This window comes from Chelonia mydas, chromosome 1, assembly GCF_015237465.2.
Source record: "Chelonia mydas isolate rCheMyd1 chromosome 1, rCheMyd1.pri.v2, whole genome shotgun sequence".
NCBI classification, from domain to species: Eukaryota; Metazoa; Chordata; order Testudines; family Cheloniidae; genus Chelonia; species Chelonia mydas.
In genome coordinates this window covers 234090386-234106592 of record NC_057849.1, presented here as the reverse complement: position 1 = coordinate 234106592, position 16207 = coordinate 234090386, and the positions used below count along the sequence as shown (strand labels likewise).

Genomic DNA, 16207 nt, shown 5'->3' with positions numbered 1-16207 from the left:
GCTCCGATTTCTCCTTCTGGAGCCATCTTGGTGGTTCTGATGACCAAACCGGAAGTGTCTCCACTGCGTTGAAGGCGTATAGAGGCCCAAGGACCTGAAGGTGGCTCTGGAGTCTTTAAGGCTATTAAGCCTTTTGTCGATCTTTTCTGAAAAGAGCATCTCAAAAGCAGGTCCTGAATGGTTTTCTGTAACTCATAGGGGAGGCCAGAAACCTGGAGCCATGAGCCCCTTCTCATAGCCACTCCTGTGGCCATAACCCTGGTGGCCACATCCGCCCCATCAAGCGCTGCCTGAAGGACACAGTTGAGATGAGTCTCCCTTCCCCAACTAACACCAAAAACTTGGGGAGTCCAAGGGAGTAGCTCCATGAATTTGGCCATCACTGAGCAGTTGTTGGAGGAGTACCTGCTGACGATGGCCTGGTGATTGGATATGCGGACCTGCAAGCTCCCAGTGGAGTAGACCTTTCTTCCATAAAGGTAAAGCCTTTTCACCTCCCGATTCTAACATTCACGTTGGTTAGCAGCATCAATCACAAGAGAGTCAGGTGTGGGATGAGTGTACAAATGCTCATAACCCTTTGATGGCACAAAGTAGCGTCTTTCATTGTGCTTAGCCATAGGGAGCAACGAGGCTGGGGTCTGCCACAGAGTTCTCGTGGTGTCAGAGATGGTCTTTATGAGGGGCAGGGCAATATGAGCAGTCCAGAGGGGGCAAGGATGTCCACCATTGGATCTGTATCCTCCACTACCTCCTTTGCCTGAATGCCCAGGCCCTGAGCAACCCTCCGCAGCAAATGCTGCAGAACCCTGTTGTCCTCCAAGGCCAGGGCTGTCACCATGCCTGCCAACACTTCATCTGGCGAGGATGAAGAAGAGACCTCCATGAGAGGTGGCTGCTCCCTTCCTTCCACCCCCAAGGGGTCCCACAGCGCCTGGGTTTCTTGGGCCAGTGTCGACCCAGATGGTGTCGCACTCCTCAGTGTAGGGGCTGCATACACCGATGCAGACACCACAGGTGCTGAAAGTGTCTTAAGTGCCGATCTCATTCTTAATGTCATAATCGCCGTCGGCGCTGGAATCCGCCAGTGCCGCCAGGACCTCTGGGCCTGGTGCTGGCTATGTCAGAGGCGCCAAAATGGTAGTGCAGGGTAATAATGGGCCTATACCCGACCCTGCCGGTGCCAGCGGTGCTGGTGGGGGAAGAAATGGGGCTGAGGTCACTGAAGTCGCCCTAGAATTTCAAGTCACCTTGGCTGTGACCTTGGCTTTGATGAAAAGCCCAGGAAGTCCAAAAGTGCCATTGCCCCAGGGGCTGCCATTCGGCAGGCCACTGTGCTGGGTAAGGGTGCCAGTCTTGAGTTGACGTGGACCGTCTGCTCCTACTCCTCTGGGACCGATAGAAGCCCGACTCCGAGGTGTCTGAAAACAATGACTACAGGGGAGCGGTATTTCAAGGCACCATGCTTTCGTACCAAGGGCTTGGGGATTGTGTGGGTAGGTGTCCTCCGGTGCCAGGGAATGGTGCGGCGGTGTCAGAGATTGGCGGGCTATCATAGCAGGCTTTACCCTTGAAGGAACCCGGGGAGCAACCGGTGCCGGTGACTTATCCCATCTGGGCGGAGAGAACAGTTCCATGAGGTGAAGCAGTTCTTCGGCCGCCTCAAACGCCTCCGGAGTCGAAGGGAGGTGCAGCTCATGGCTCGGCCTTAGCTGCCCCTCTACACAGGCAGGAGTCGGCGCAACCGTCACAGGTGGAGCAGCACTAGTGTGGCCCGACTCAGATCTAACGGTGGTAGGCTCCTTAGGCCTAGAGCGGGGAGTGACCCCTCTACCACCTCTTCTTCTTTTGCAACACCGGTGATTGTGAACGATGCCTGCGTGTGGCATGTGAGCTGCGAGTGGAGCTGGGACGGTGCCATGAGTCCTTATCCTTACCTGGCACCGGTGCCCATGCTGACAGTGCCAGAGCGCTCCACACCGAGGAGGAGGTACTTGGCGCAGGGTCCGTCGACCCAGGGTCGGACTCGGGGCGCAGTGCTGCCTCCATCAACAGATCCGTCAGGCGCTGCTCTGTATCTTTTAAAGTCCTGGGCCAAAAGGTCTTACAAATGGCACAACGATCCTTCTGATGGCCTTCTCTTAAGCACCTAAGACATGAGGTGTGAGGATCGCTTCTGGGCATACACTTTCCACAGGCTTCGCAGGCTTTGAAGCCCGGAGACCCCGGCATGCCCTGGCATTGGGAGAGCGTAGGAAGGGATTCCCCCCCACCCCCAAAAGGAAACTTATCTAACACTAACAAATGACTAACTACTGACTATTAATGAACAATGGAGAACTAATGGAGAACAATATAAGAACACTGCTGAATGTGCTTGTCGAGACAAGAGCACAGGGAAGTTCCAGCTAACCATCGCTGGTGGTAAAAAGGAACTGAGGGGGTGGCGGGTCAGCTGGGCTCTATATTGAGCACCATGAAGGTGCGACTCCAGGGGGCACCCAGGCCAACCTGACAGATGCTGCTAGGGAAAAATCTTCTGGCTACCGTGCACTTGCGTGCGCACACACCTGCTTGGAATTGACATGAAGAAGCACTCGAAGAAGAACTATGAGTTCTGTAATTAGGGGGCAGAAGAGACATTAATTTCCCTCAGTATACAATAAGAGCTTTCATTAGTCTAGAATGACCAGACAGCAAATGTGAAAAATCGGGACAGGGAGTGGAGGGTAATAGGTGCCTATATAAGAAAAAGACCCAAAAATCGGGACTGTTCCTATAAAATCAGGACATCTGGTCACCCTACATTATTCACATGTTGTAGTATTGACGTTTTATAGTGCTGCTTGATTGAAGAGTCTGAATTCTTTGAGAGAGGGAAAGTCATTATGGATCACATGCATGCTGACAGGCCATCTTGCATTCAGGTGATCTTTTTTATTACTTAGGTTGATAGTCCTCTTCAAAGTGAGAAGTGCAAGGTTCTCATATTACATGAAAGCATTCTGGGTTAAATATGTTTATGGTTCAGATTAGTTTTGGTGGCTGTAATTTTGCAACCACTGTGGTGCAGGAGAGGAAAGATCCATTGTTCTTTTCTATAGCTGTGGATGTGCTAAGATTCCTTCCTTCAGATACTTGAAACAACCAAATTCACCGAGAATATCACATTCAGTTCTGACCATCTGAACTAGAAGTATTTTGACAAAATGGAGCAAGCTCAGAACACAGGAAGAAAAGTTATCAATGAGCTGAAAAGCAACTTACCTGGGAAATGTTATAAGAGCTTAATATCTATAATGACAGGTTTCAGAGTAGCAGCCATGTTAGTCTGTATTCGCAAAAAGAAAAGGAGGACTTGTGGCACCTTAGAGACTAACAAATTTATTTGAGCATAAGCTTTCGTGAGCTGTAGCTCATGAAAGCTTATGCTCAAATAAATTTGTTAATATCTATAAGTTATAGTTTATATAAGTTATATATAATATGTATATGTTAGAGCTTAGGTAAACAATAACAAAGTGGTTATCATGATAGCAGTCTACAATACTTGAAAGATGTACAAAGCGATAAGTGAAAGCAATAGTTTAGGGTGGTACAGTGTGGTAGGAGTAATGGGATACAGTTAAGAAAGGAAAATTTAGGTGCGATAGAATGAAAAACTATGTGGCAATATATTATACTAGTCTATGGCAGGGGTTCTCAACCGTTTTCTTTCTGACCCCCCCACCCCTCAACATGCTATAAAAACTCTAGGACCCAGCAGGGTGCGGGGGACTTAGGGCTCCATCCGTTTGGTGGGGGCAGGGGCCTTGGGCATAGGCATAGTTTGACTTCTATTTGTGGGGGGCAGGGCCCAGCAGGGCCCGGGTCAGCTCTTCATGGTGTGGTCAAGGGAGGGAGCACCACCTCCACCTCCTGACTCAGCTCAGCAGGCCACCCAGCCTGTCTGAGTTGGGGGTGGTGGGTGGGGAGGGGACGCAACCAAAAATTATAACTCAAGTGGGGGTGGAGCTCAGCTCAAAAATTTGAAAACCACTCAGGGTGCAAGCAAGGGGTAGCTAGGAGCTGTGTGCAGGCAGGGAGTAACTCAGGGTGCAGGGAGGGAGTAGCTAGGGGCTGTGTGCAGGTGGGGTGTAGCTCAGGGTGCAGGGAGGGAGTAGCTAGGGGCTGTGTGCAGGTGGGGGGGGTAACTCAGGGTGCAGGGAGGGAGTAACTCAGGGTGCAAAGAGGGAGCAGCTAGGGCCTGTGTGCAGGCAGGGGGTGGTTCAGGGTGCAGGCAGGGGGTAGCTCACTGTGTAGGGAGGGAGTTGCTAGGGGCTGTGTGCTGGCAGGGGTGTAACTCAGGGTGCAGGGACAGGGGTAGCAAGGGGCTGTGTGCTGGGAGGCTCCTGACAGTCACAAGTCCCCAAGGGCTCTGCCTGCCCCAAAGCCAGATCCCCTATCCCGGCGGCTCTTACCGGCTGCACAAGCAGTCAAAGGGGTCGGGGAGCTGAGAAGCAGCTGCAACCCCGGCCAACAGCAGGAGCACAAGGAGACGGGGGAGGGCCATAGCTGCCCGCTCCATGGCACCAACCAGAGCAGCAGCCACCCCACACTGCCTCCATCCTGGCCAGGGAGCAGGGCCGGGGGGGGCGGGAGGGAAGAGCTGGGAGAGAGAAGGAGGTGGGGGTGTGTGGAGCTGCCTGGGGACTCCTCTGCTGTGGGTCAGGCACTGCAATTTGTAGGTGCAACACCCTCTGTATCCTCCCAACTCTGCCCACAGGGGCATAGGGGCTCACAGCTCCAGCTTTAACCCCAGTGGGGGCACAGGGCTTGTGCTTTGGGCTTTATCCCCACAGTTGCCAGTTTTAACTCTGCTGGGGGCACAGGGCTTGTGGCTCCTGAGTTCAGCCCCACTGCTCCTGGCTTCAGCCCCGCAGGGACACCACTGCTCAGGGCTTCAGCTCCACGGGGGCAACTGGGGCTTGGGACTTCGGCCCCACGGCTTCTGAGTTCAGCCTCGCAGCTCCCAGTTTCAGCTCTGCAGGGGTACCACGGCTCGGGGCTCCAGTTCGGTGGGGGTAGCCGGGGCTCAGGGCTTCAGCCCCGTGTCCTCATCCTCCGTCCACCGAGGCAGCTGGGACTCGGGGCTTCAACCCCATGGCTCCCAACTTCAGCCCCATAGTGGTACCAGAACTTGTGGCTCCCAGCTTCAGCCCTGCAGCTCCTGGCTTCAGGCCCATGGGGGGCACCGGCTCAGGGCTTCAGGCTTCAGCCACAGACATCACAGACCCCCTGAAATGGCTTGCAGACCCCCAGGGGGCCACGGACCCCCCTGTTGAGAACCGCTGGTCTATTCAATAGTGTCCTAAGGGAAAGGAGGAGTATGCCTTGTCACTTGGGATATTTCAAACTAGCCTGGATAAAACACTAGAAAACATATTGTAGGGAATGAGTCTGCATTGATGAGCCAATAAACAAGATGATCTCATCTTCGTTTCACCTCTAACTCCTTTGAAATAGAAAAGCATACTAAAAATAAAATCCTATTGCTGAGTGTTTCACAGCATCTTTTGTAGAATGTTTGGGTGCAATTCTTCTCTTCTAAGTTTTATGCTGCTGTAGCTCACTGATTTCAGTGAAGTTCCTCCTAATTTACACCAGTGTGAGAGATTAATCACATCCAATCTATTTAAAATAATTTCATATGTGCATAAAAAAGTAACAAGTAGAATAATGTCACGTTTCTTTTGGAAACAGACAATAGTGCCAAAGTGATAAAAAAAATAAAAATAATAATCCACTATTTTTTAAAAAATCACCCTCTGAGTTCATAACAGATTATCACATGGAATATTAGATTTTACATTGCAAAATTGAAGAAAAAGAGAGCAGAAAACAATACAGCATTGTATCTTACTCCATGATTAATGGACCCCTGAGACAAAGATCTGACTTTTGATAGGAAGCATTAAAAAGTCAAGGTTCTAACACTGATGGATACAATCTGGGGCAATTAAGACTGCGCTCTCCCTATCCAATTTTATTTTCCTAAGTAAGTGAGGCATTGGAGGGAGCAGTATATAGTAGGATGTCACTGCAGCACAGGGAGAATAAAACAACAGCCCTAACCCAGCTGCAAAACCCTGGTGGATCAGCATATTTTGCTGTGCAACCATGTCCATCGTAGGCATGTTCCGGGGGCTGTGGCTGGGCTGGAACACTCCACACCTAGAGACCACTCTGGCAGATCCTGTGTGTGACTGAGTCACTTCGCCTGTCAGTTGAGGACTCCAAGTATAAGTTTTGCTTTGATGCAAGATAAATTCTGCTCCTCTTAATCTAAATGCGCCTTCTTTAGTCAAGGATTTGGTCTTGTTAGTCCTTGCTTGCTGTACTGTCAGAATGAACTAAAACTGGCTTTCTTTGGCTGTGACCTTGAAGCTTTACAAGGGTCTTAAGGCTGAGAATTGGAGGCAGTTGATATATGCTCTCTTCACTTGTTCTGACCAGGGATCCTGGGCTGATCAGTGCTAAAGTGTGGTGCCTCAGCAGAGAGCAAAGCCCTTGCCGGGACATTCTCTTAAGGACTAGCTGGGGGTGTGTTACGAGGCTAGAGGAATCCCTAGCTGTCTTCAGAGTCCTCCCCCGAAGACCCACTCCCTGGCTGGCAGAGACCAAGCTGAAGGGAGAGAAAGAAGGTGGCAAAAAATCTGATTAAAAGAGCATTCAGAGAGAGAGAGAGCTGCCGAGGAAACCTCTGCCTCTGAGCACAGCACCTAGAAACCTGAGACGTAATCTCAGTGCAGCTCAGTGGGTGCTGACAGGCAGAAATCTGTGGGGAGCAGATACCTCTTGCCTCCCTCTGAGACCTGGAAACAGGAGAAACCAGCAGTTCCATACCTCATGAAGGAGCAGATTTCCATGACAAAGAATCATCAAGACTGAGCTTGATAAGTTTACAGAGATGATGGTATGATGAGACTGCCTACAATGGCATGTGACCCATCTGCAATGGCAAGTAGCAAATATATCCAGTGACCAGAGATGGGACACTAGATGGGGAGAGCTGAGTTACTACAGAGAATTGTTTCCCAGGTGTCTGGCTGGTGGGTCTTGCCAACATGCTCATGGTCTAACTGATCACCATATTTCCCCCAGGTCAGATTGGCAGAGAACCGGGGGGGTTCTTTTTTCTTTTTCCTTCCTCTGCAGCATGGGGCCTGGGCCTGTAACTTAATGTTTTTAAATCATGATTTGAGGACTTCAGTAGCTCAGCCAGAGGTTATGGGTTTACTACATGAGTGGGTGGGTGAGATTCTGTGGCCTGCAGGAAGTCAGACAAGATGATTGCAATGGTCTCTTCTGGCCTTAAAGTCTATGAGTCTATGTGTCTATCTCTTTAGTTAATTGAGCACACTTAACATGGAAATCAGTGGACATAAACATGGAACTACATGCCATTTTTATAGCATCACCTTTAAGAACAGAGGCTCGTTTAACAATCTCTTCAGTATCTTGATAAATGAGAAAGCAACCCTCCTGCCTAGCTAAAGCACTGGAAATGCTTTTTATCGTAGCCCCAAGCCTACCTAGTCCTGTGCATAAAAACAGAAGACAGAAAATTAGGTGAATGACGTTCTTTAAAGCTTTTTGGACAAATTGTTTGGTCTGATTGGGAGTGGTGAGGGAGTTGCAGACAGGAGGGACATCAGAGGAACTCTCCCTCTCCCTGCTCTCATCAGAAGGCCCACAAAACCCCACTTCTCCTCATGGGCAGTCCCATAAGGAGAATGGGCATAAGCAGTGCAATGTGAAGAGCATTGCATCTTGTCTGTAGGAGCCCTTAGCTGGTGAGGGCAATGGACAGGCTAAGCACAAGGTTAGAATGGAAAAGTTCAGGAAAAGTACAATTTGGCATGAAGGAATTGAGGACTGCACTTGAACTGGATGCCAAAATATGCTGCATCTTGACTGGATGCAATATCTGAGTGAGGAAATGAAGGGAGCCATGAGATGAAAAATACTATGTTTAGATATTTTGCTTTAACATGAATTTGTAATTTTAAAGCCTACCGTTTAAATTTTGTTTATGATATATGATCAGCTACTTTTAAAAAAAAAATCAACCAGACAAAGAAAACAACCCCTCTGTTCACCTTCTAACTTCCTATGAGACAGCATACTTTTACCTTTGGCTTTTTTCGAGGGAGTGGTGGAGATCTCCGAATTGCATTTCTTCTTTTTATCTGAGGAGATTTTGGTGGTAAGAGAGTGCTTTCTTCAGTTTCATCATCTTCAGATTGCTCTACCTCTTCTAAAAATTCCCCTATCTCACCATGGCTATCAAGACCTCTCCTGAGAACAGTTTCTTCGAGTGTTCCAACTTTCTTATTTTTTATCAATATTTTGAATTTTAATAACTGTGGAAACAGGTAAAACAGTAGAAAGCATAATAATGCATTTAGTAATACATTTTCATATCAAAATATTGCGACACCTATTCTCAAAATGTATTTTATAGGTGTAATTTGTTTTAGAATTACAGGGGCTGAAGTAGGTGGGGTGATGGTCACAAACAAGTACTCTACAGTAATGGACAATCAAATATCTTACCGACCAAATTACCTTTCGTGACAATGTAAGTGTTAGAGAACAAAAAAATATCAGCATAATAGACTACTCCATACAAAAAGCAGAAGAAAGGTAACAATACAAATGAAGTTTGCCATCATGCAAAACACACCAGTGTTGGAACAATGAGCAAGAGCATTATAAGAAGAGAAGTGGGTATTCAGCACCCATCTACCAAAAGAATGTGATTGCCACATAGAAAGGCAAGCAAGAAATTGTTGCTCCATATTGGTGCTAGCTACGAGTCAGTGAGAATAGGTGAACATAGATGGCATTGGCACTGTTTATTAAGCATCGCCTTGTTTTTTATAAACACAAATGCACACACATATGAGAACAATGCTTGTTTTGATATCTATCTGACTACACCTATGGAAGTGGTTCTAGCTAAGGAAGGCAGGAATTTTGCTGCTCTATTTGCATACTACACTGCTGCCCTGTATACCAAGCTATGATCCAACCATTTTCATATGTGTATAAGCACAGTGGGGCCTTTTTTTTTTATCCTATATCTTCAATAAAGTTAACTTAATAGAGCTCAGAGTCTTGATACTAAGAGCCCAGAAAATCTAAAGATATCTGCTTTATATGTGCAGACCGTGTTGGATGCTGATACAAATTTAAGGATCTATTGGTACCTAAGGAAAGTGTAAATGACAGCATCTTACTTGATCAGCATGCCAAACTAAAAAATGTAAACTATCAAAAGTCTTTACACGTCTTAGTGATTGTTATACATTTCCCTTGTTGCCTTGCTAAAAACACTGTACAGAGTTTAAAAGAACTAATTTTGATACAAGAGTATCTATTAGTGGGTATGAAGAGTAATTCTGCAGTTAAAAACAGGCAACTATTTCATATAATAATAAAGAGTGCTTTAGAACAATGTTACAAGCATGTTTCTTTTAAGTAAATAAGTAATATATAAACAATATGTGATAAGGCTGTAGCACCACATCTTCAGACAACCATGAACCAGAATATTTGCATAAATTTGTATTAAATGAAAGATGGAATTTTGGCAAGGGCACTAGGGTTATCCCAAGAGCCCTTTCTTTATATTTGGCTTCTTTTCCTAGTAGAAGTTCATTAGCTGAGTGAAGAATGCAGTATTATGTTGCTAATATGATCACAGTTTACATAATAGATACAAAGTACTTATGAAATTACATTTAGGGACAGATTTTCAAAAGCACTCAGCTCCACAACTGGAGCCAGAATTTCCAAATAACTTGGCTTCCATTTATGCACTGAAATGAACTCCTCTGATTTTCAAAAGTGCTTAGCACCCAGAGGCTCCCACTCAGTACAGAAATCACAAGCCATCCCATCCCATCCCTGCTCTCTAGCAGGCAGTCTTCAGAGGGGAATATTGCAGCTCATGGGTCATGTGGCAAACAAGAAAAGAAGAAGTGGTACTGCTAAGCACTGAGAATGGGGTGAAGATCAAAGATAACCTAGGCATGACCCAACACCTAAACAAATACTTTGCCTCAGTTTTTAATAAGGGTAAAGAGGAGCTTAGTGGTAGTGGCAGAGTGGTTAATAGAAATGAGGATATGGAAGTAGTAATTGCCACATCCAAGGTAGAAGTCAAACAGTTTAATTGGACTAAATTGGGGGACCCGTATAGTCTCCATCCAAGAATATGAAAGGAACTGGTACATGAAATTGCAAACCCAATAGCAAAGATTTTTAATTAATCTGTAAAGTGAAGGGTAGTACATGCAACTGGAGAATTGTTAATATAGTACCTATTTTTAAGAAAGGGAAAATATAATCTGCGAACCTACAGGTCTGTAATTTGACCTCAATTCTGTGCAAGGTTGTAGATCTCATTTTGAAAGAGAAAGTAGTTAAGGACATAGAAGTAAATGGTAATTGGGATAAAATACAATGTGGTTTCATACTGATCACTTTCTTTGAGAAGATAACAGATTTGTTTTAGACAAAGGAAATTCAGTAGATCTAATCTACCCAGATTTTGGTAAGGCATTTATTACAGTTCCACATGGGAAATTATTGGAGAAGATGGGGATTAATATGAGAATTGAAAGTTGGATAAGGAGCTAGTTAAAGGGGAGAGTACAATAGGTCATGCTGAAAGGTGAACCGTCAGGCTGGAGGGCAGTTACAGTGGAGTTCCTCAGGGATTGGTTTTGGGACCAATCTTATTTAACCTTTTTTATTAATGATGTTGGCACAAAAAGTGGGAGTGTGCTAATAAAATTTGCGGATGACACAAAGTTGGATGAGAACCGGAATATCAAACAAGAAGATCTGGATAACACTGAAAACTGGAGTAATAGATATGGGCTGAAATGCAAATTCACGCACAAGGACTAACAACAATTTTTGTGATAACATGGGGATGTGTCAGTTGAAAGTCACAGAAGAGGAGAAAGACCAGGGTATATTGGTTGATTACAGGATGACTATGAGCTGTCAAGAAAAGGGCTAATCCTGGGATGCACGAGGCGAGGTACTTCCAGTTGAGATAGGGAAGTGTTAGCATCGTTATACCCGGCATGGGTGAGACCTCATCTGGAATACTGTGTGCAGTTCTTATCTCCCATGTTTAAGAAAGATGAACTCAAACTGGAACAGATGCAAAGAAGGGCTACTAGAACGATGAGAGGAATGGAAAACCTACCTTATCAAAGGAGACTCAAAGAGCTTAGCTTGTTTAGCCTAAACAATTATCAGCTGATGGGAGGTATGATAGCTCTCTGTAAATGCATCAGAGGAATAAATACCAGGGAGGGGGAGGAGTTGTTTAGGTCCAGTGCCAATGTTGACATGAACAGATGGATATAAACTGGCCCTCAACAAGTTTAGACTTGAAATCAGACAAAGGTTTCTAACCATCAGAGGAGGGAAGTTCTAGAACAGCCTTTCGAGGTGAGCAGTGGGAGCGAAAAAACTTAACTGGCTTCAGGACTGAACATGATAAGCTTATAGAGAGGATGTTTGACAGGACTGTCTACAATGGATTGTAGCCGATCTGTGACTGTAGATAGCAAATATCCCCAATGGCCGGTGATGGGACACTAGATGACAAGGGTTCTGAGTTACTACAGAAAGACTCCATAAGTTTTCTCACATCAGCACCACAGAGCCTAATCTTCATTTAAGGTCATGTCTACATTAGTGAGCTCACAGCGGCAGAGCTGCACCAGTGTAGCTGTGCTGCTATAAGATGGCTCATGTAGCCACTGTCCTGTCGACATAATAAAGCCACCTCAACAAACGGCTCTATGTCGGCGGGAGAAGCTTATGTCATTCAGGGGGTGTTTTTTCACACCCCTGAGTGACATAAGTGGTAGTGTAGAGATGTCCTTAGAGATAACATCCATATAATCTCTACAGTAAAATGGTCATCTTATAACAGTTATTATCTTTCTCTGTGTATATAGTGACTTTACACAGAGCAACAGGATTTAGTTAACCTCTTGGACCATGAGAGTCACATAACTACATCATGTGTTTCACATGAGGTAGCAAAGAATTCAGGGTTTATATTAATATTAGTCTTGGAAGGTTGTGAAAACATACAAATACTTACATGTTACATAACAGATAATTGAATTTACCTGATGATTCAAATAGTGTATTATTAAGATACCCATTCAGAAATACAAAGTGTGCGTAAAAAGAAACATCGTTAACACAAAATGTAGCATTTATGGTAGCAAATACTACAGTTATAATTAAGGTGGAAACTGGCATTCCATTCTAAATTCCAACTTTCAGTTGCTGACACTTTCCTTTTCAACAGGGGCCTTTTGTTTGTAGGATCAAATTGTCAGATTGCCAGTGGAAGAGATAGCACATTCTTAATGACAGGTTTCAGAGTAGCAGCCATGTTAGTCTGGATTAGCAAAAAGAAAAGGAGTACTTGCTCACTTCATCAGATGCTGTAGCTCACGAAAGCTTATTCTCAAATTATTTTTTTAGTCTCTAAGGTGCCACAAGAACTCCTTTTCTTTCTACACATTCTTCATGTTTACCATCCATGCTCTAGTGTAAGGATTGATGCAGTCTTTACAGTGGTAACTCAGAATACAGATGAATTTTAACACTGCCTAAATCATTAATGGATGATCCTTGTCTCTTGTAAATACCTTATTTTTTTAGCAGAATTTGCATGTGCATAGTGTTGCTGATATTTCTGCAGAGTTCTGAATTTTTTACCATATATTAGTATTTCTAGATATTTCAAAACAGTTGTATGCACTTTTGGTCATCTGTTTGTTCAAATGTTTGTAAAAGGGATTTCACTTCATAGATCCAAAAGGGAATAGTCATGCTTGTATTTATTGATATTGTACTAGTTTACTGCACCTTGTATATAACCTTGCTTTAAGTAGAAAAAATGAACCCAAACTTAAACTTTGGTGTTGCAGCTAGTGGCTTCATAATAACAGAGGGTCATATTGTGCTATCACATTTTAAGGAGAAGGCAATAGAAGTTTGTTTATAGACTGATGGCACAATATGGCCCAGAATTAAGAAGCTCTTTTCCATAGGCACACATACTCTGAAATATCTTGTTAGGATGATAGTTTAATCTTATCAAAGAGAAATGATAACATTCATATTGGTTTCAGATAGAGTTACAGAAGGTCTGTGGGGTCAAAAAGAGATTTTGGTACAGTATTTTGCAAGACCACCACAAACTACTAAAACCAGAATCATCAATTGCAAAAGATATGACCTTTTAAATCTAAGTTTCATGTCAAGTCTTCATACTGGGGGGAAAAGGAACAACAAATACAAAGAAGTGGCAAAAATGGAGTAATGTATATGTAGTTTGAGTACTTTATTGAGATTATCCTTACATAAATACTATATGTGCAGACCTTCAGTTTCATGTTTGAAACTACACAATGAGATTATCTACTATGTTTTAAATATTTTAAAAGTATAAAATTTACAACAATAATGATACAGGCTGTGAAATAGGGATACCAGTACTAATTTAGAAATCCTTGGTCAATAAATATGTATCTAAAGCCCCACTTTTCTGCCAGGATGTTACCTTGTATAAAATTAATATGGCTAATATAATGTTATGGAGGTTAAACTATGGAAGGAATGTGCATTTTCCCAGGACGTGTGCAGTGTATACTGAAGAAGGGATAAAACAAATGCAAACAAAACATGGTACTTAATTAAAATCCTATTAGGGCTCCAAAAAGAGCCACTATCGGTTGTGCTTTCTTTTTCAGATCTGTGTGTGTTTTGGAGCAGGAGATGAAAGTGGAAAGTAATCAGAACTCTCATGGAAGTGGAATGTGTCCCTTTTAAGACAGTCTCTGAGCTGCTAATAGCTTTGAATCCAAAAGCAAGCCAGAAAGCCTCTGTGTGGATGCGAATTACCTAGCTGATGGGCGAAGGAGAGAACTGCCCATAAGTGGCAGCACAAAGGAGCTGCAAATAATAAATACATCTGGTCAGCAAACAAGCTGCCAGAAGACTCAGAATATAGCCCTCCAGGAAAGGGAGGTGAAAAAAAAAGTCAAGCCTGAAAATAAGGGGAACAGGCTAACCCTAAGGGGTGTGTGTGTGTGTACAGTGCTGAAATCTGAAGCTGTCTCTCAGCTATTACCTGAGAATAAACTTAAAGCTTGGTACAGCAGAGAAACTATTGCAAACCTGGTCTGTTGTAAAAGAGGGGAAACTGAGGTACACCACCTCATAAATTTAATAGATGACCAGTGAGTGGGGCAATTCACTAGCCTAACTACAGAACAAAATAAGGACAGCCTGGAGGTAATTCTTCTGTTTTTCCTGCAATTAGCAAGGAGATTTGTAAAAGGAAGTAGTATTATTATTAAGCAATAATCTCTCCCCACCAGGGAGATGGAAATTGTTTCTTTTGTTTTTCAGACACTCTACTCAGAAATCAATGGAGGCGGTGTGTGAAATGGTATAAATCAAGAGAAGATGTTTGGATGTGCCCCTCTCCTATAACTATGGAGGAGCAGGATCGATGGCTGATGGCAAGGGGTGGACAATTGGGTGTACTGTGTATGAGGTGTTTTGCTTGGAATGTACATATTACTAGGGGGCACAATTACACCAGCCCATAACCAAACTACACACATATAAACACTGCTATCTGAACTTTGGTACACAAATAGATCTGGAAATCTTATTGCTGTAAGTAATCAAACCAGGGCAAACTGCCTGATTCCATACCAAGTTGTTAAGTTGGTTTAAACAATATCCCATTTCTCTGTGAACAGTCAATGGACTTATAATATGGACAAAAGCATGCAAAACCTGCAGGGGCAACTTCTTGCAACTGCCAGCAACTGGACACATTAAAGTCTTGACCCTGTCGAAGGAGGAGAACCAGTGTTTTGGTGGTGGTTTGGATGTTGGACCATACTGCAGTGGTCAGGACTCCGTGTTGCTATGGATTATCATAGCAGCTGGTGTATTGTTAACTGTACTTCTGTTACACTGCATATGGAGATAACCTATAAGTAATGTAGTAAGCCCTCCCCCACAGTGTACTAAACAACCCAGACCCAACCTTCTCAGGCCTACTATAATGGGAAGTCTGGAACACTAATTGGAATAGGTGTGGTATGCCCATACGAGAGAAGGTGCAGGGCACTATACTACACAAGGGGCAGTGGGACAAATGAAATATCGACCCTTCCACCTTAATGCCTGGCCCTATCAGGAAATGTGTCGCCATATGTCCTATGCTTTTCCAGGGATTCCTGGGCAGGGGGATCCCAAAAGAAAAAGAAAAAAAAGGGGTGGAGTGTTAGGATATAGATATTCAGGCCTGTCTGCAAAGGCCTATACTTTAAGAATGTAGATGTATTCTTATCACTTAGCTAGTTATAGAGGTATAAAAGAAAGAATCAAAATCACTGTCTGCTGCTGTAAGGGCCTTCTCTTACTGTGACAGTCTGAGGCCCTGTTCTTAAGCTAAGGCCTTTGGCTAAGCAGCAGAGGCAGCCATAAGCTGGGAAGCGAATGGTCACATCCTCACCAGTCACACTGAAATAAGGTGCTATTGGGCTGTTAGGAATACAATCCTGTCCTGATAATGCCTATCACCTCCAGAGAAAGGGAAGAGCCTAGAAGATGTAAAAGGAAACTTAGTGTGATAGCATCCTGTCTGGCAAGAACTCACTTATCAATAGCTGGGATGTGAAATCCTAATTTCTGTGTTGTTCTATCATTGTAGTCCCCATTTCCCTATTGACAGGTTTCAGAGTAGCAGCCGTGTTAGTCTGTATTCGCAAAAAGAAAAGGAGTACTTGTGGCACCTTAGAGACTAACAAATTTATTTGAGCATAAGCTTTCGTGAGCTATAGCTCACTTCATCGGATGCATTCAGTGGAAAATGCATCCGATGAAGTGAGCTGTAGTTCACGAAAGCTTATGCTCAAATAAATTTGTTAGTCTCTAAGGTGCCACAAGTTCTCCTTTTCCATTTCCCTATTGTTTCTCTGTATAATCTCTGTCTGGTTCTGTGATTGTTTCTCTCTGCTGTATAATTAACTTTGCTGGGTGTAAACTAATTAAGGTGGTACAATATGTTAGGATTGGTTAGTTAAATTTC

At 44.2% G+C, this 16207-nt stretch overlaps 1 protein-coding gene across 1 annotated transcript in view; it reads right to left on the bottom strand.

Annotated features, from left to right (window-relative positions):
* The window catches only part of PLCZ1 (phospholipase C zeta 1), a gene marked incomplete at its 5' end in the record, with an annotated part of 112416 nt that overhangs the window by 50068 nt on the left and 46141 nt on the right, over positions 1 to 16207 (bottom strand). Inside the window, one exon of the mRNA XM_007071202.4 lies at positions 8175 to 8405. Within this exon, the coding sequence (XP_007071264.2) occupies positions 8175 to 8405 (231 nt within the window). The remainder of the gene's footprint in view (positions 1 to 8174; positions 8406 to 16207) is intronic.